The 18,611-nt window shown below is 44.5% G+C and overlaps 1 protein-coding gene across 1 annotated transcript; it reads left to right on the top strand.

Moving 5' to 3' along the window:
- Positions 1-3,265: 3,265 nt before the first annotated feature.
- Positions 3,266-18,557, top strand: c15h10orf71 (chromosome 15 C10orf71 homolog). Its single transcript, XM_030442202.1, has 3 exons — positions 3,266-3,569; positions 5,541-14,047; positions 14,945-18,557. Exons 2-3 carry the CDS (start codon positions 5,750-5,752, stop codon positions 17,579-17,581), a joined length of 10,935 nt encoding a protein of 3,644 aa, XP_030298062.1. The 5' UTR covers positions 3,266-3,569; positions 5,541-5,749; the 3' UTR covers positions 17,582-18,557.
- The last annotated feature ends 54 nt before the right edge of the window (positions 18,558-18,611 follow it).

Raw genomic sequence — 18,611 nt, 5'->3', positions numbered from 1 at the left:
AACCGTGACTCTTATTATTTATTTACTTTTAGGAGCGCTCTTCCTCTTTTCTCCTCCTCACCCTGAGCATTGTTTCAATAAACCCCATTAAACGTGATAGATGCTATTTATTACTATGTTGGATTCACATTTTAAAAAGCGTCATCTCTCATCACCTCAGGGCTCCTCCTCACGCTGTAGGCAATACGTCCGTTGATTTATCGCTCCTAAATATCTCTCCTCACCAGAAGGACTCCTGAATAAGGGATCAGCTGATCAGATTGAGAATACTTAACCGCCGAGCACGCGACCAGTAGTTGGCCTGATTCAATTTGCGTCCTTGAGGATTTTCAGGAAATTACTTTTGATAGTCAATAACACAATTAAGTAAACTACACACACATTATCATGAATAATTGATAAGAAATTATGTATTACCACGAAGTACTGGTTCAATAATTGATGAGGCGACACCCCGGTGACACAGAAGAGGGAGATAATGTCAGAAGTCGTGCCAGGTTGTACACAGAGTACACAGCACTCACATCCTCTTTTTCTTTTTTCTTTTTCTTTCTTTCTTTTTTTTTTTTTTTTTTTTTTACACCATTATGTGTGCATGTTGTAAATACCCTAAAAATATTCCAATAAAGTGATGCTCTCACTGACTATGAACCACCCTCTTGTGACAATAACACTTTTCAAGGTTTGATGGGATTTTATTTTATGGGAACACTGTACTTCCTGACAAAAAACACAAACATTACCATAAAAATAAATTGGAGACAAAATAAGTCAAAATGCAATCGAAATAAAGTTTAAAAATCAGCACTTGTTTTTTATGATATATTTTGTAACATAATATTGTTATACAGCAGGTACTGTATCTATTCATGGCCTAAATAATATTACCAAAAACATCATGCCCTAATATAATGATTTTGCTTTAAGTGCATGAGAGAGCTCCAGAGCAAAGATGTTAAGCCCCCTGACATGGCGGCTAATGATAACACAATATCCTTACACAAATCGGCTCCTTTTCCAAAAATGTACCAATATGGACGACGGAATCCAGCCAACTCGCACAAAAGACGTGGAAAAACACATTCAATCTCTCCAAAATTGAATACAGTAGTTGTGGAATTTAATCATTAGCCAAAACAAAGGATGCTGAAGTTATAATGACTCCGATCATCATTAAGTTCTGCATGGTGCCCATAATTCACTGCTTTAATATTTGATAAACAAGTCAAGTTGGTGTTGACATTCAGCTGTGCATGTGGCATCATTGATAATTTTCTGTCACCTAAAAAAAGTCCTGAGGCGGTTTTGTGGAGCATTGTTATATCAAATTAGCTGGAGAGCAGCCAGAAAAGCAGACAAACATGGTGAATATGGGGGACGGCAGTTGAACTCTGTTCTTACAGTGCAGTTAATGGGCTTCTTTTGTTGCGGTAATGAAATATTTTGCAGGGATGTCGGGAAATATGTCCTGAAACAGGGAGACGCTGTGCACATGCACCCGTCCGCAGACAATATAAGGCACATAGAAAGAGACAGTATGCCCAAGAAACTCTGGCATATACATACAATTCTCTTGCTTGACATTGGGAGCAACACCTAAATTCTTCTTACTATTCAAGGACTTTGCTTCCAAAGTCAGGCATAAAGTGGATTCAAGGCCGGTCCACCGAAGAGCCAAAACAGCCGGTATCATCTCTGCACCAGAGCTGATCAATAACCCAATCAATTAGAATCAATTAAGCGAATCTCTAAATGGACATGATACAAACAAAGCATATCTTAATGCAGCGAGTAATGTGCCTGTCTGCTGTCTGCCACATAACCACAGCTCTGCTCCTCCTTACTCAGCACGGCGAAGAAGCGCATCCTCAGCGTTTGTGATCAATGCTTACAGCCCTCTGTAGCTTCACAGCACAACTATGTTGAAGAGAAGTTGCACTGTGCAAAAAACAACGTCTGATTTGCATCTAAAAAAGGCCAACATTTCAGCACAAATCAAAAATGGAGTTGAACGCCTGTTCTCAGTTTGTCCACTAGAGGGACGTAGTGAGCAGGAAACTTGTCCAGACTCTCCACAGCAGGGCCTCAAACTTCAGTGGGAGAATTGAGCGTTTTGTAGAAACTCACACTGAGCAAGTCTTGCTGAGGGAGGCTTTTGCAAATTAAATTTCATTAATCAAAACATTTTTTAATAAGTGCTGAGTATAGAAGGCCCAAAAGTGAGAAGATAAACAAGATGATGTAGCAGCAAGCCGCAAATTCTGGATGATTGAGATCAGTGGAGATAATTATCTCATCTGCATGGAGGAACTCTAAAGATGGATGTTGCTGAATGACAAGAGTCCAGCGTGGAGGGGAAAAAATGGTGGATGTGAAGGCCGTGTGGGCGTGGGTGGAGGTTGTTTAGAGGGGAGGAGAGAGATTAGTTAAAAAGGGATTACCTCAGCCTTGCTCGTAGTTTAGTGAGCTGTATACAAAACCGTGTGTGTGTGTGCGGGCATATGCGAAGGAGTGCGTCTCCATTAAGGCCCATGTGTGTGTGTCCATCAACTTGCCAGGCCGGCCCTGCACCCGCCGCCAAGAATCCCAGGAAACTATCTGCTACAGCAATCTCCTATTATAGCAGCAGGCTGTAGGAGGGGAGGGAGAGAGTGGGGGTCGATGGGGGAGGTACAGTTCCTCCCCTTCCTCTGCCTTGTGGCCTTTTTTGCCGGGGGGTGAGTGAGGCTGTAGCCAGGGAGATTAGACTTGTACTGCTGTAATAAGTGAGTGTCGAATTCATATTGAAACGAACCGTCTGGGGATGAAAACCTCCCGAGGAAGAAAATAAACGAGAAATATGGCAGATCTGCCAAAAAGATTCTGTTTTATGGCTTTAGATTTAAGAGAAGGCTGCAGTCAAGTGTATGGTGATGATAGCAGGTGGGTGGTGACCAGGAGCCACTTGTTGACACTCCATATAGTGCTTGTCAGTGCTGTACAACAAAGAGGGTGTGAGCAAATTGAGTTATTTATGTCTCCCAAAGGAGTACCCAAACTACAAACTACAGCCCCCCCTCCAACAAACCACAACCACGCTAGCAATTTCCAGGAAATTAGGTTTTTCTCCTGGCTTCAACCCAACTGCCTCCTCAACCAGTTGTAACCCTTTCCCCAGTCTGTGACAGCTAGTTCTCGCTGCTAATGGCAGGCAGTTAGCTGTCCAGATTTATAAATAGTTTAGAGGCTGTTTGTTTCATCCGTCTGACACTCGACACCAAAGGATCTCACAGATCCACATGCGAGCTCAAGACCTCATTCTGTGCCCCCATGGTGGACTCTCTCTGGGACGACTCCTCTATTTCTGTCTGGTCTCCAGCCTCCGAGCCGCGCTGCCTGCCTTTGGTCAGATGCTCAAAGATCTGACTGTGGACTATGTAAAGGTTTTTTTTCTTTGGATTGCTGTCAATACAAAGAGCCAGAGAGGGGATCGAATGAGGTGACGGCGCAGGATCAGATCGGCAGAGGGGAGACGGAGCCTTTTGAGGAGTTTAGAAGAAGGCCCAAATTATGGATTACAAAACTGGAAGGTAAGACAAGAGCTCACATCGTTGTTCGTGTTGAAAGAGACGCTTAAAAAAATGATGAAAGTTAAACCTTCCACACGTGCATGCTGTCTCATTTTCAATTAGTTTTATGTGTCAGAGAGGACATCTTCAGGCAGATAAATAAAAGACAGGAGAAACTTCCCGGCTTTAATCTCCAAAAGAAAACACACACATTCACCTATTAAAGGCATTGACTGACAGAAATGTATTTCACAGTTGCTGACATTTAACAAACATTTAGTCGTATCCTTTCTGCTCACAGTAGTGACAGATTTGCTGCTGCTCCGTCTTCGTTTTGGACCTCCGAAAACGAGGCCTCTCTGGTGTCAGGTTTTAGAGCTGGGGGCCCGTCACTAGACAAAAATAAACCGCATCACATGCAAGAATGTAGAGAAATCACGATGACAGTTCGATATGAGATGACTGTTGCAAAAAGGAGCACAATTAAGGGACAGTTACCATAACCGTGTATCATTTTTGACGCTCCTTTCTTGATGTATGTAGATTCATCCAATGGACAGAATGGGTTGTTTTGGCGTTAATAGAGTGACATCGCTGTTGTTTTCAGAAAAAGAAGGTGTTGCATGACATTTTTTAACTTTCATTCATTTCTACACCAGTTTCATTGACACTGACCTTGCCAGTCAGTACAACATTTTGGTGTGTAGCTGATCTGTGGATGCGTATGACGTGGGTGGCCTCCAGGTCAGAAGATATTAATGAACCACTGGATATTCTGAGAAAGGTGACAGCTGCAGTAAATTTAATCAGAACCTCACCATGACGTTACCTTGTTGCGTCTGAATGTGCAAATGTTTTATTTAACAAGTACAACAGAGGGAGTACGAGTGGAAGAAGGCTTACAACACAGCTCCGTCCCCAGGTTGGAAGAAAGAATATTATTTTTGATGCTGATGTTTTGCATTATATACCATATGCATTTTAGATCCAGTTTATTATGAGCACAGTTTTAAAGGCCCTTCACAGACAATGTAAAGCTGCCAGCTTACTGTGAGTGATGAGTGAGAGTAATGAGACCAGGAGAAGTTATGGTGTCAACAGATACAAATATGTTACTGCACTCACCCTTGGCCTTGGCTGTTCTAGATTTACAGATCACAAAACACTCACTTTATTCATTATAAAAAATATATAAAGAATAAATTTGGTAACTAAAATGTTTTTAAAAAAACAATTTTCTTTATTAACTCAAATGTCACATTTGAACATCTACGATGATGAATAATATACTTGAACCAGCAATAAATGTTGTTATTTCATCTCTCAAATCTCAATTTAGCAGCATGTCTACGTAAGGATATTATTACCTGCTTTCCACCTGCTCTCCCCGTACTGTAGTAAAACCAAAGGGGGTTTTCCAAAAAAGATTAGTTGCCAGTGTAATGTTTCAATTCACTGGTCCTATTCTGACTTTTGACACTCTGATTCAAAGAGAAACATCTTCATTAAAGTCTAATTTGCTAAATTGTTTTTATCAACACTGACAAACTGATAATGTGACATTATTAGTTAGTTAGTTACTTGTTTAAACGATTTTACTTTCAAGAGTGTGTGTGCGTGTGTGCGTGCGTGCGTGCGTGCGTGTGTGTGTGTGTGGTCGTCCAAGTTTGTGTGGATGCGTCCTGCTTTCCGAAAATAACTCACGTGAGGCTGTCGTTACTGTGCCTAGCAACAGTGTACTTTTATTCACAACATGTCTCTGAAGGTCACAGTGATTGACCGAAGGCTTTACAGAGCTGTTTTCAGAACCACATTCAGTACATTGCTGCTTAATGCAAAAGGAAAAAAAAAAGCATCTTACACTGCTGCTATCATAAATTAGGCACCACAGCAGTCACATGAGACATGCGAGAGCCCGCAAACACTTTGTTAAAACTGTTTCTTTAAAGATGAATGGTAATGTAGCTAATTCTTGTTTTTTTTCTCCTGTAGGAAATCAACAAATTCCAGGATTTTTTTGGACAAAGACCAACTAAAAGGCATAATGCCTTAGGAGCTACTGGCTGTACAAAATCCTGACTTGGGCCCCAAACTCTGGGGCCTGTAACTTCAGCAACAGGCAGAGTCTATAATTTTGAGGTCTGCATTTGAATGAATGACTAAACAACCAGGACGGAGCTCTTTGTTAGCGAGCCTGCATCATGACCTCAGTTGAGAAGCGCCGCTCGGGCCGAAAGAGCGGCGGGCATCGCAAGCACAGCGATGGAGGCTACAGCGACACCTCCAGCGGTGGGTCCTTTCTGGACGAGACAGACCGCGAGGTAAGCAATCTGACAGACCGAGCATTCAGGAGTCTCTGCATCGGAGATGAGGCTGTTTATAATGACTCAGACCTCTGTTCATCGTCACCCTGCATCCCGAGAGACAGACAGCTGGCCTTTAGCCAGAGTGAACAGGACAGAGACAGAGAGGACAGAGAGAGGGAGGAACTCAAGAGAGCTGCACATGAGAGCTTCAGCCTCAGAGTGCAGCAGTACGGACAAGACTTGATCCATGGGGGAATGTACGGGGCGAAGGTCCACAGAGATCCACAGTGGGAGGTTTATGGGGAAAGGACACAGGGGAGGGTTTCTGCCACATTCCAGCACTCCTTTATGGAAACCTCTCAACAGGAGGAATCTCTGAGGGAAGAGCAGCTGTCCTTCTTCAGCAATGGAGCCACAGAGTTGGGCTCACAGCAACGCAGAAGTCGATCGAGAGTTTCCTCTCTCATCCGAGCGTTTAACTCGGAGGGACAAAGGGATGGAGCAGGGATGGATGGTAAACTCAGAGAGTGGAATGATGAGACAAGCTGGGACAAATCAGCTCTGATGAGCATCCAGAGGGAACTTTCGGAATTCTCAACACCATACCAGCCGAACTTTAACAGTGGTCATTTCCCCTCCGCTGGTCCATTCCCTGCCCGAGACACCAACTTCTACTCCGCTGCAGTGGCTAACATGAATTCTTCAACCTCGTTTATGAGATCGTCCCACAGTAAACACAGCATGTCTGCGCAGGTCAACTGTAACTCTAACTTCTTTATACACAGTGAGTACAGTCCCTTCAAGGTATGGAGGGACCATAACAGGTTTCCCTTCCAACAGGGAGAAGTCTCAGGGTTTATGCACTGTTCAGAGTTTCCTAAATGGTATGAGACACCAATGTACAAGGAGCTTTCACTGGAGGCCCAACCACAGGGTCCATACAGGTTTGATGAGAGGGCTATCAGACACCAGAGGAATACAATGGCGCCTGTGGTTCCTGCGACTCCTTCACGCTCCACCTCAACATCCACAATGTTGCAGAAAGCTTTGTCTGTGGAGAAGCGGTGTGAGTCAGAGCTGGTAGGTCATTATCCTCACAGGAAGCGGACTCAGAGCCTAGGAGCTAACAGGCTCCAATCCCAACGCCCGTCAACTGCATCGCCTACCATCGAGATGTCACGACGTGTCCAGGAAACGATCAGCTCCGTCAAAGCCCTTCAGCAAAAAATCAAAATGATGACAGAGCAAAACATCTCCGCCGGGATGACAGCCAACCAACAAGGAGTACTTTATAGCAACAGCAATTCAGTTCCCTTCAGCAACAATGCACCAACAGCGGCACCAAATGTTGTCAGCAGCAACACAAGCACAACTCCCTTCAACATCAGCCAGCTGCTCACACCTTCAGTCCACGCGCATCAAGAAGCGGAGACATCAGAGGTCCGGCAGTATGCAGCTTCCCCTCAACCTGTCGAACATCCTCCAGTGCGAGCAGAAAGCAGGGGAGCCACTCCTGACATTAGGATGTCCAGCTATAAATCCAGAGCCACAAGCCTGCTCTTCAATCTCAAAGACAACAGGAAAAGAGTCAAAAGCACCTACAGTCCTCCCAAATTTAAAGGCTTAGAGACACCTGAGAAAAACAAGCAGCACAACATGCAGGAGCCTAGAGACACTGTGATAGACATGCCTGATTTTTCAGATCAAGACATTCAATTTACCCAGGTAGAAGCCACCTCCCATCAAAATGTAAACCACTATCATGACCCTGGATTGCCACTTACGACAGTAAATTCTCAACCTGTGACGACACATACAGGCCAGTATTCAGAATACACCTCAAGTGATTATCAGGCAGCTCAGATGCAAGGTGACATGGCTCATCACTCTGGGTTCACTGGCTTCATACCCAAAAACTACCCCAACTATCAGCTGGCTAATGGACAGAATCTCCATGAAGACTTATCGTCATTCACCCCCTATAAGCAAGGCATGTTAGCCTATGCAGAAACTCAGGCAGGAGATGCACACAGGCTTAAACCATCTTATACAGCTGCAGAGACGCCAAGGCTCAATGCTGACAACAACCGAACCAGAGAATATTTAATAAGTAAGGCAAATACTGAGCAACATTTTAATGAAACAGCGGGAAGCGAATCCACAAAGGTGGATAGATATCAGCAGCTCATAGACAACAAACATGATTACAGTAATGTGTCCTCACCAGATAGGTGGAGACAGACAAACAGCCAAGACACAGAAAATCTCAGTCTGAAAACAGCTATCTCTCCATGGAAACAAGAGATTACTGCATTCATGGAAAAAGACCAGCATGCACAGGCTTACCAAAGAGCAGCCACGATAAAGGAGGAACTGAATTTAACGAGAGACAGATACAGAGGAGAAAATCAGCAGAGTATAAATAAAGACCTCGAGAAAATAGGGCTGAGGGAAAGTTTTGGTGTCGGAACATTTTCTCACAAAAAGGCTGAGTTGGTCAGTCCTAACATGTCAAACCAGCTGCCACAATACGCTCCATTTAGTAATGCCACTGTCCAAAGTCCCGCATATTATGGACAGCATCAACCTGGAGCATTTGAGGACAAATATGTACCTCAGAATTACGGCCACAGTAAGGAAAATGAAATAAAAGACAATCCATTGACTCAAAATTCTAACAGATACGCTGATCAAGAATACGGAAACCAACACTGCCTTTACTCTGATAAAGACAAAACAATGCTAATGCAAGAAACAGGTTCGACAAAGCTGCTTCCCAAGGGGCATGAACCGCAAAGTCTCCAGACAATGGAAGCTAAGCCGCAGATTGAACATAATAGACAGAAAAATTCATTATCTAACCCCAACAATGCATCTGCCCCCACAATGGGAAACAAGGTAGAGCGTAGACAGTTTGCTGAGGTCAAGGCCGAACAGGCCGTGGCAGAACGTATGAAAGCACAACACGCCCAAGCAGAGCTGGCAAACGCTCAGCACTGGGCTCAAGTGGAGCAGCCCAAAGTGGAGTCAGCCAGGTTAATTTTAGCAGGGCAGACTGGTTCAGAGAGAGTCAAAGCAGAACAGGCCGAAGCAGAAGTAACAGAGCCTGATAGAGTAAACCAGGCGAGCACAGAACATATTAAAGATAAGAAGACGAAAGGGAAAGAGACAGAACCGCCCAGAGAAAAACAATCAGAGCGGGAGCAGACAAAGGCCGAGCAGACCAGAGAACAGACGGTAACAGAGGAGCCAAAAAATATTACAGAGGAAGCAGGAGTCAGGCACATGAGAGAGGTGCTGGGTGAGCAGGTCAAAGCAGAACAAGCTGAAGCAGAGAGGCTAAAAGAAGAACACATAAAAACTGAGCCGGCCAACACTGAGCAGGCCGAGCAGGCAGGAACTGAGGAAGCTAAAACCGAACAGGCCAGAAGAGAAAGGATCAAAGCAGAGCAGCTCGAGGAAGAACGGCTGAGAGCAGCTCAAGTTAAAAGAGAGCAGATGGAGGCTGAACAAATCAGAACAGAAAAGGTTAAAGCAGAACAGGCTGAAGCAGAGCGTAGAAAGGCACAACAAGCTAAACTGGAGCAGATGAAGGAGCAACAAGCTAAAGCAGAAAAGGATAAGACTGAAGTAGTGGAGGACATCTCCATTCAAGGGAGTAAAGTCAGTGCAGAGCAACCTACAAACCAGATAAGTAAAGCCAAAGAGGAAAACATCAGCGAGAGAAAGGCAGTGCAGTTCGGACAAACCAAATTGGAGCTAGCTCAAGCTGAGTGTGCAAAAACAGAGAGCGTGCAGGAAAGTTTCGCTAAACCTGCAGCAAAACTAGCACAACAGGTGAAAATTGAGCCAGATAGAGTTGAGCAAGTTAAGACAGAGTTAGCTAAAGCTAAAGCAGAGTTAGCTAAAATCAAAGAGAAAATGAGGGGAGAGCAAAAAGAGAAAGGCAGAAGTACAATTCTCCCAAGAGAAGATGGAAATAAGACAGATGTTCCCTCTGTGGCAGATGCAAATGATAAAGAAGAGCACAAAGATCAGGCAACACAGAGAGATGAATCAGGTCTAGCAAATATAGGAGCTAATGAGTATGAGCGCCTCAGAGATAAATATGGTTTCACAGATACAACTTCAATAAACAGCAACAAGTTGTCAGCTGCAGGAAACAATTCTTCACTTGACGCCAGTGAAACACCAGCTTTATCTCTCGAGAAAGTTGAGCCACCAAATGACGAGAAATCAAAAGATAAAGATAATCCGACAATGGCAACAGCTAACACAGAAAATGGAAAGGATCGAAGCAGCTTTAAAGCCAATGAGGTGACAGAAAGTCAGTATGTTTACAGCGAGTCATCCAAAGAATTCAAATTATCTGGTGCTGATTATTTACATACCAATGTAGATAGCACAGCTGGTGACACTGCTACTGAGAAAGTGAAGGATAACAGAGTTGAAAATTTGGGAAAACATGATACTCTAAAACACACTGATGTTTCACAGCACAGAGATTCTGATTTGGCTAAACCACTCAGCTTTGAAAGAAAAACAAAGTCAAGTGAGCATCAGGTAGGTAAAGATCCACATTTTACCCCTCCCAGAGCATTGACCAGTAAAGAGAGAGCTCAAACCAAGCAAGAGATACTGACTTCCAAGATAAAAGCTCATGCTGAAAAGGAGATTTCTGCAATTAAAGAAAAGGGTTTTGCCAAACGAGATGGATTCATATCAAAATCCACCACCAAGTCATTAGCAGGTAGTCAGAATATTAATTTACGACAGCGGCCACCATCACAGCAAGCGCCTAAAAAGCATGAAAGCTCCAGTAATGTTACCCAAAAGCACCAGACGGAGTCTTCAGGAATACAAAGTGAACCAGTCAAGTCTGTTTCAACTCCCAGTTCAGCTACAGTACCAGTTAAGTCTGCAGCAACCACCAGTCAGTTAGCAGACCATTCACAGAAACAAGTTCCCAAAGAGCCAAAAAAGAGCAACAACAATGAGCCAAAACCACCCGGAGAAGAAAAACGGGCAGAAAGTGATATCATGAGATGCACAGATGAGGTTTGGAAAGAAAACCAAAAAAAAGAGAATAAGTCTGGAATGAAGTCCCCAATCCAAAGCAAAGAGCTGGCACTCAAGAGCAAGCAAGGCAAACAGGAAGCAAATCAAGGAGAAATGTCTGGCAAACAAAAAGAGACACTTAAAGACAATCCTGCTGTAAACACAGATCATCTCAACAAGAAGAAAGACAATCCATCAAAGGCTACAGTTCTGGTAGAGGCTGAAAGCTCCAAACCTATGACGACAGAAAAGGCTGAGAGTAAACATGGAGCAGAGGACTCAGCATCCTCACTTAATCTTTGCTTTGCTCAGAACGAGACCCCTGTGGCTGATGACAACTTGCAGATCATGGGAATAATGGTAACTGTACATGAGAGGAAGCTATCTGAGAGCAATGTTAAGAGTAATCAAGAACAAATTAATGCAAAAGAGAAGGAGTGCAGTAATTCAGAGCTGGAGAAATGTCATCCCAGCTCAGGTGTAGAAGTAAGTGAAGGAAATAAATCTTCAAAGGAAGTTAGCAGAGTAAAGGCCGGGGACAGAGCTGTACAGAACACTCTGAAGGAGAATCAAACTAAAGTTAGTCTGGATAATCATCCTGAAAATGTGCAAGAAACTTTAACCCATGAGACAGAACAGAACAATGTGCCTGGGGATGTCAGTGTGAAAAAGACTAATTTCCAGCAGGTGTGTTCATCTACAAATACAAGACCCCAAAGGGAAACACAACCCCCCACAGTCACTGTACCTGCTAAAAATAAAACGTCCGCTGAAACTCAACCCCTTCCCTACAAACGGGACACGATAGCAAGAGAAACCAAAGACTACACAAATAAAACGGCAAATGAGAACTCTGCAAACAGTGTGCGGAAAAATGAAGGAAAGAATGACACAGAAGAGAAAAATCCACAAAACATGCAAACAGCACATACCAATGGAAACTCAGTGGCCAAAATGGTGAACACAGGAGTCCACTCCAACGATGACTCAAACAGAATTCATGCTGAAAGTCTTAAAACACATGACCCTCAGCTATCAATGAAAGAAAATATGACAACAGTCACAAATTCATCCAAAAGCAAGAACACAGATGGCAAGAATGCACCCCTAGTGGAGGAAAAGAGACATGACACGACACCACCAAAACCATTCAGCAAAGCCAGTCCATCTAACCAATCAGCTGAGAATGAAAACTTGCATGTGTCTCTAAAATGTGTGGATGAGAATGTGCATATAGACGGTATCGCCATCAGAGTTGTGCCAGCAGTAACTAAGAGGGAAAACCTGAAAACGGTGGAGAAACATGATGTCACAACTGTCTCTTCTGATGAGATTACAGCCAATGAACACAAATTGGATGCATCAGCTAGTCATGGAGAAAAGTTAAAAACTTTAAATGATGAAGACAGAACTGAAAACCTGCAGATGAAAGACAGTTCACATCACAAATTGGGAAAACAACTACCTGAGTCACTGAAAGTCAGCAATCAACAGAACAGCGAGAAAGTAACCTGTGAGAATCCTAAAGCTGAAACTGAAAAGCTTGAAAAAGTTAATCAAAGTAGGAAATCAGTGGATGAATCAAAGATACAACCAATGGAGACGGATTACTTTCAAGTACAGAGGGTAACAGAAACACACAAGAGTGCAAATGTTCCATATACATCAGATACTGTTTCAAAGGGAGGGGAACTGCCAGGATTACAATCGAACACGGCAGCTATCAGCAATGAATCACACAACGAGGGGAAAAATGAAGTCCTTGCATTGGATCAAAGTAAACCAGCGGAATCAAGCACAGGAAGTGTTCAAGATGAGAACATGAAAAGGAAAAACAGGGAAACAGGAGATAATCTGGCTTCAAAACAGGGTAATGCTCCCACAGAGAGACAGAGTAATAAAAATGAGAAGACAGAGGCAGGTCAAGCTATTCATATCAGAAAACAACACACAGAGAACCAGCCCCGTTTATCAGCAAGGGAAAGACAGAGCTCTAAAAATCCCCACCCAACAGGGGAAATAACCGTTAAAACAAAACCTGAAGATAAACCAAAACCAAAAGAAAGAGCATCCACAATACCTGAAATATCAGCAATTGCAGACTATGCCAGGTTAAAAGTCATTGTATCAGAAGACCGAGCAAATGAAATTCAGGAATTCCCACCCAACAAAAAGGAAGGATTCTTTCCACTCATACAGACTCGTCATAGCAGACGCCCAGTGTTCACTGCTGACCCTCAAGGCCTCTCTGGAAAAGAGAAAAGCTTTCCAAATAAGACAGAAGTCACCTCCAAAGTGAACAAAGAGCCCAAACCCTTAGTATTTCCTATTACAGAGAAAGAACACCAAAAGACTGGGATGTTCAAACTGGGGGACAAAGACGGACAAGAGAAAATGCTTTTGGATGCCAAAGCCAATGACGATCTCAAAGAAAGAAACAAGTCTCCAACAACTCATCTCAAGAACCAGAGAAGTGAAGATCAAGGGGCTGGAGCTGATACCCAAAGACTTCTTCAGGTGGATCAAAGTCTTCATCAGCCAAGCTCTTCCTTGAATGCACCAACCTCATCTTCTGCAATCAACAGGCCGAGAAACACTCCTGGGTCACAACATCTAAAACCAGTTGATAACTCCAATCCACGTGAAAGAGGTGAAAACTGTTCCTCAAAAGTTGAACAATTACCATATTTTGATAAAGACTCTCATCCACATACCACTTTGGGGCAAATGTGTAACACGGAGGACAGTCAACAACAAGAAAAACTGAGAAAAGAAAGGCTTGCAACTCGCCATGAAGAAACCACAGCAAAGCAGAGCACAGCAAAATTGCCCGACGAAGAACAAGCTTCTGGGAAAGAAGTGAAGAAAAGGACAGAAGTCATGAAAATAAGAGACATGCTAGAAGCTTCTCTGGCTGAAGAAGAGAGAAGAGCTGCTCTCAGAGAGGAAGAGAGGAGAGCAAGAGAGCGGGAGGCCATAGCTAGCAAGGTGAAGGAGAAGCGCCAAAAACAGAGAGAAGAGGAGGAAAGAAAAGCAAAACTAGTAGAGGAGGAGAGAGCTGCTCAAGAGGAAAAGGAGTTGAGAGCAAAGCAAAGAGAAGAAGAAAGGAGAATGAAAGAAACTGAGAAGAAGAGGAGAATAAAGATGGAGGAGGAGAGGAGAGTGAAACTGAGAGAGGAGGAAGAGCGAATTAGAGAGGATGAGGAGAGGAGGAGGGAGAAGCAGCAAGAGGAGGAGAGAGCTGCCCGTAAAGAGCAGCAAAGGAGAGCTGCACAAGAGGAGCAGCAAAGGAGAGCTGCACAAGAGGAGCAGCAGAGGAGAGCTGCACAAGAGGAGCAGCAGAGGAGAGCTGCACAAGAGGAGCAGCAGAGGAGAACTGCTCTAATTGAGGAACAGCAGAGGAGAGCTGAACAAGAGGAGCAGCAGAGGAGAGCTGCTCTAATTGAGGAACAGCAGAAGAGAGCTGCAGAAGAGGAGCAGCAGAGGAGAGCTGCTCTAATTGAGGAACAGCAGAAGAGAGCTGCACAAGAGGAGCAGCAGAGGAGAGCTGCTCTAATTGAGGAACAGCAGAGGAGAGCTGCACAAGAGGAACAGCAGAGGAGAGCTGCTCTAATTGAGGAACAGCAGAAGAGAGCTGCACAAGAGGAGCAGCAGAGGAGAGCTGCTCTAATTGAGGAACAGCAGAGGAGAGCTGCACAAGAGGAGCAGCAGAGGAGAGCTGCTCTAATTGAGGAACAGCAGAGGAGAGCTGCACAAGAGGAACAGCAGAGGAGAGCTGCACAAGAGGAGCAGCAGAGGAGAGCTGCAGAAGAGGAGCAGCAGAGGAGAGCTGCTCTAATTGAGGAACAGCAGAGGAGAGCTGCACAAGAGGAACAGCAGAGGAGAGCTGCACAAGAGGAGCAGCAGAGGAGGGCTGCAGAAGAGGAGCAGCAGAGGAGAGCTGCAGAAGAGGAGCAGCAGAGAGCTGCAGAAGAGGAACAGCAGAGGAGAGCTGCAGAAGAGGAGCAGCAGAGGAGAGCTGCACAAGAGGAACAGCAGAGGAGAGCTGCAGAGGAGGCACAGCAGAGGAGAGCTGCAGAAGAGGAGCAGCAGAGGAGGGCCGCTCTAATTGAGGAACAGCAGAGGAGAGCTACACAAGAGGAACAGCAGAGGAGAGTTGCTCTAATTGAGGAGCAGCAGAGGAAAGCCGCTCAAGAGGAGCAGCAGAGAAGAGCAGCTCTAATTAAGGAAGAGCAAAAGAAAGCGGCTCAAGAGGAGCAGCAGAGGAGAGCTGCTCTAATTGAGGAGCAACAAAGGAAAGAAGCTCAAGAAGAGCAGCATAGGAGAGCTGTACAAGAGGAGCAACAAAGGAGAGCTGCTCTGATTAAGGAGCAAAGGCGGGCTAGACAGATGGAAGAGATACTCGCTGATATTGAGGAGGAAAAGAAAAGAAAACCGAAAGATGACGAGAATGCTGCTCAACTCTCCAAGCAAGCGGAGCACTTAATTGAAGAGCAGGGGGGTGAAAATCAGAGAAGAGAACAATGGATAAGAATTCAGAGAGAAGAAGCAGAGAGGAAAATTGTTCAAAGGGAGAAAACAATTACAAACCAAAGAGAAGAAAAGCAACTCAAAGAGGAAAGTACCAGACACCTCGAGGAGAGTCAAGTAGCACTGATAAAGCACAAGAGGGTAGCCCAAGAACGGATGTTTGCTCAAAGAGAGGATGAGATCAGGGCGAAAAAAAGAGAGGAGGAGGAAAAGTTAGCAGCCTACAGAGAGAAAGAAAGAATCGCTCAGACGGAGGAGCAGAAAAGAGCAGCACAGAAGACGGAAGCTCTCCAGTACTATGCCATCACCTCAACAGAATCGGAGAGGAAACCCAGAGAAAGACAGCCTTGCTCCCCTTTACCTTCCCAAAGAAGAAACAATACACCAGGGCTTGAGTCAACTGAGGACCACCATAGTAGGTCTCATAGACCACATGCCCCTGCATCTCCAGCTCCATCTCTGCCCCGCTCCAACACCTCCTCACCTGCTCTTGGAGTCAAACCCTTAATGTTCAGGGTGAAAGATAACACTATGAGAGGTTCCTCGTTCACCAAGTCAATCAAACCACGTTTCCATAAGAACTTTGGAGACGATTTCCGAGTGGGTTCACCCATGGGGTCAGAGAGGGGAGAAGAGGAGCAAGAGACAATAAGACGTAGTGCTGTAACTCCTGTTCATTCTGACACAGGGTTAAACAGACTTTCTGCTATCAAAGAATCCTCAACTTTTCAACAAGGATCCTCATTGCAGGATTACTCAGCCCCTCCCCAACATCATAGGCCTTACTCAAGGAGGAGCTTAGCTCTGGATGAAGACGACTCCCGGTCTATCATCAGCAACATATCAGAGGACGTAGAGAGTTTTGCCACCAGTGCAGCAGACCTGGCAGAGCTACGAGGCCTTTATGACTATGACAGGCCAGAGTCAGCCTGTAGCTTCAGCAGTGACGTGTCCCGTTCTATGGGCAAGCCTCCAGCTGTTCCCCCAAAGAGTGAGAAAGCCTTGCGCAGGGCACAGAGGTTGACTACTCGGAGAATCAAAAAGGAGTTGTCCAAAGCAGACAGCACTGCTAGAATTCAGAAACCTCTTCAAGAAGTCTCAAGCACTCCTTCCTCCTCCACCACCGAGGTATGCTCGTCCAATCGCCATGCTGTGGCTTCCCCACATTTTTCCCAACCTGTCTCCCTCGCTCATGCTCCAGCACAGGGGTCTAGCTTGCCAGAGCACCAGTCTTCTCACAGCTCTTTCTATGCTTCCCCTCATGCCACTGGCCCTATCTCCCTCCCTCTTGCCTCACCTCATGCTACTGCCCCTGTCTCCCTCCCTGTTACCTCTCCTCATGCTACTGGCCCTGCTTCCCACCCTTCTGCTAAGATAGTTGCTGATGTTCCTTCTTCTCCCACTCTCCATCATGCCAACCATCCAGCTCCAGTGACCCAGTACCATGTAGAGTCAGGCTATCCTCAGGCCTACCCACTGACCCAGCGTAAGGTGCTGCAAGACCTCGGCTCTGGGCAGTATTTTGTAGTGGATGTGCCAGTTCAAGTGAAAACAAAGACTTTCTTTGACCCAGAGACTGGAAAGTATGTCCAGCTGAATGTGCGTGAGTCTGCAAAGAGCACATCCCGATCCCAGCCCCAGCAAACATACCTACAGCCTCAGCTCCAACCCCAAACTCATGTCAAGCCACAACAACATCAACCCTCCTCTCAGAACTCTCCAGCCAGCAAGCCCAAGCTTTATCAAGGCTATCATGGTTATCCTGGAGACTACCAACCTCCGGCTGTCAACTCCGTGTCCCACAACAGGTCATCAGCCCCCGTGACCCTCCACACAGACCAACAGTCTGTCAGGGAGAGCAACATCCACGGATACCCAGCAGCTGAAATGGGACAGAACTCTGAAGGGCATCGCTACAGCCCAGAGAAGACTCCATACATGGACACGGTTAATGATAAAGACAAAACATGTAACAGAGTTTACAACACACATGAGTTGTTCCCCGAGTGTGACACAAACAGCCAGCTTGCAGGAAGCTCAGTTTGTGAAAATGGTAGCTCCGCCCCCTCACGATGTCAGCCCCGAGATATAATAACCATGAGTGAACTGGAGGACTTTATGGAGCTGTCTGACTGGTGAGAAAGAAGACTAGTGTTTGACTCAAAAGGGGTTGAAAAAATTAATAAGTAGCGAGATAATGAAGATGTCCCGAAGCACAGTATGAATGGATCATAATATGCAGTACTTTAAGTGTTTGTAAATGGGTTTAAATAGTCTCAGGATGTTTTTGGTTTGTGGTGTCAAAAGTCCCTGTGACGTGCTGTTAAATTGCTGCTGTTGATTTTGAAGATACACTGTAAAGCTTTTTATTGTGTTACAGAGAAGTTCACCATTCCATTTGACTTTTGAATGTGAGAAGCTAAGACATGTTTCTTGTGTATACAGTATTATAATTGCCTCCTAAATATACTAACAAACAACAACAATATGTCGATAGTGTTTAATGGTTTGGAGTAATTGGTTTCTGCTATGAACGCTGCCAGTCCTGCTTAAGTTTCAAGTATTTATTTTATTTTTTTCTTGTTGGAGATTTTTGCCATTTTTGTGATGCATGAAGTATTGTTAAAACCACAGCGTCAACTAAAGATCTGCAGATGGTGAAAAACATAGTTTGTCTATTCAACCACCGTGTCAAAGTGCAAACATTGTGATGAGGTGATTGCTGTTCAAACGGATTACTATAATACGGTAGTCCATTTTTAAAGTTGGAAGTTTGTGAGAATGTTTCTGTGTTGCTGTGAAACAGATTTGTGTGACATGGACAATAAAACCACACTTCATTCAACCAAATCAGTTCTCACCATAATGACAAAACAAAAGAAAAAGAAAAAGGTTGATTTCATTTTATGACTCAAAATACTCCAATAACAATACAAAGTTAACGTCGCTGGCATCCTGTTCTGACTCTTGAAATGCACCCTGGGTCTGAGTGACTCAAAATGAAGAGTCTTTTCACTGAGCGCATAAGACAATTACATGTTATTGAAAGAGCACGATAATGTGTCCTGAGAGAGTTCATAAACATAAAAAAGAAAATTACATTTTGTTGATGACATTTGTGTCTATGTGTCCTTTTTTGCCGTATAAATCAATATGCCTACTATACCAA

The sequence above is a fragment of the Sparus aurata genome, chromosome 15, assembly GCF_900880675.1.
Source record: "Sparus aurata chromosome 15, fSpaAur1.1, whole genome shotgun sequence".
Classification (NCBI taxonomy): Eukaryota; Metazoa; Chordata; class Actinopteri; order Spariformes; family Sparidae; genus Sparus; species Sparus aurata.
This window is presented reverse-complemented; position numbering and strand designations above follow the sequence as displayed.

Bases quoted from the DNA above. Each gene is read 5' to 3' on its own strand.
- c15h10orf71 (XM_030442202.1), top strand. From the start codon at position 5,750: ATGACCTCAGTTGAGAAGCGCCGCTCGGGCCGAAAGAGCGGCGGGCAT. The intron at 14,048-14,944 runs AGAATAAAGATG...GCACAAGAGGAA, and splicing joins AAGAAACTGAGAAGAAGAGG to CAGCAGAGGAGAGCTGCAGA.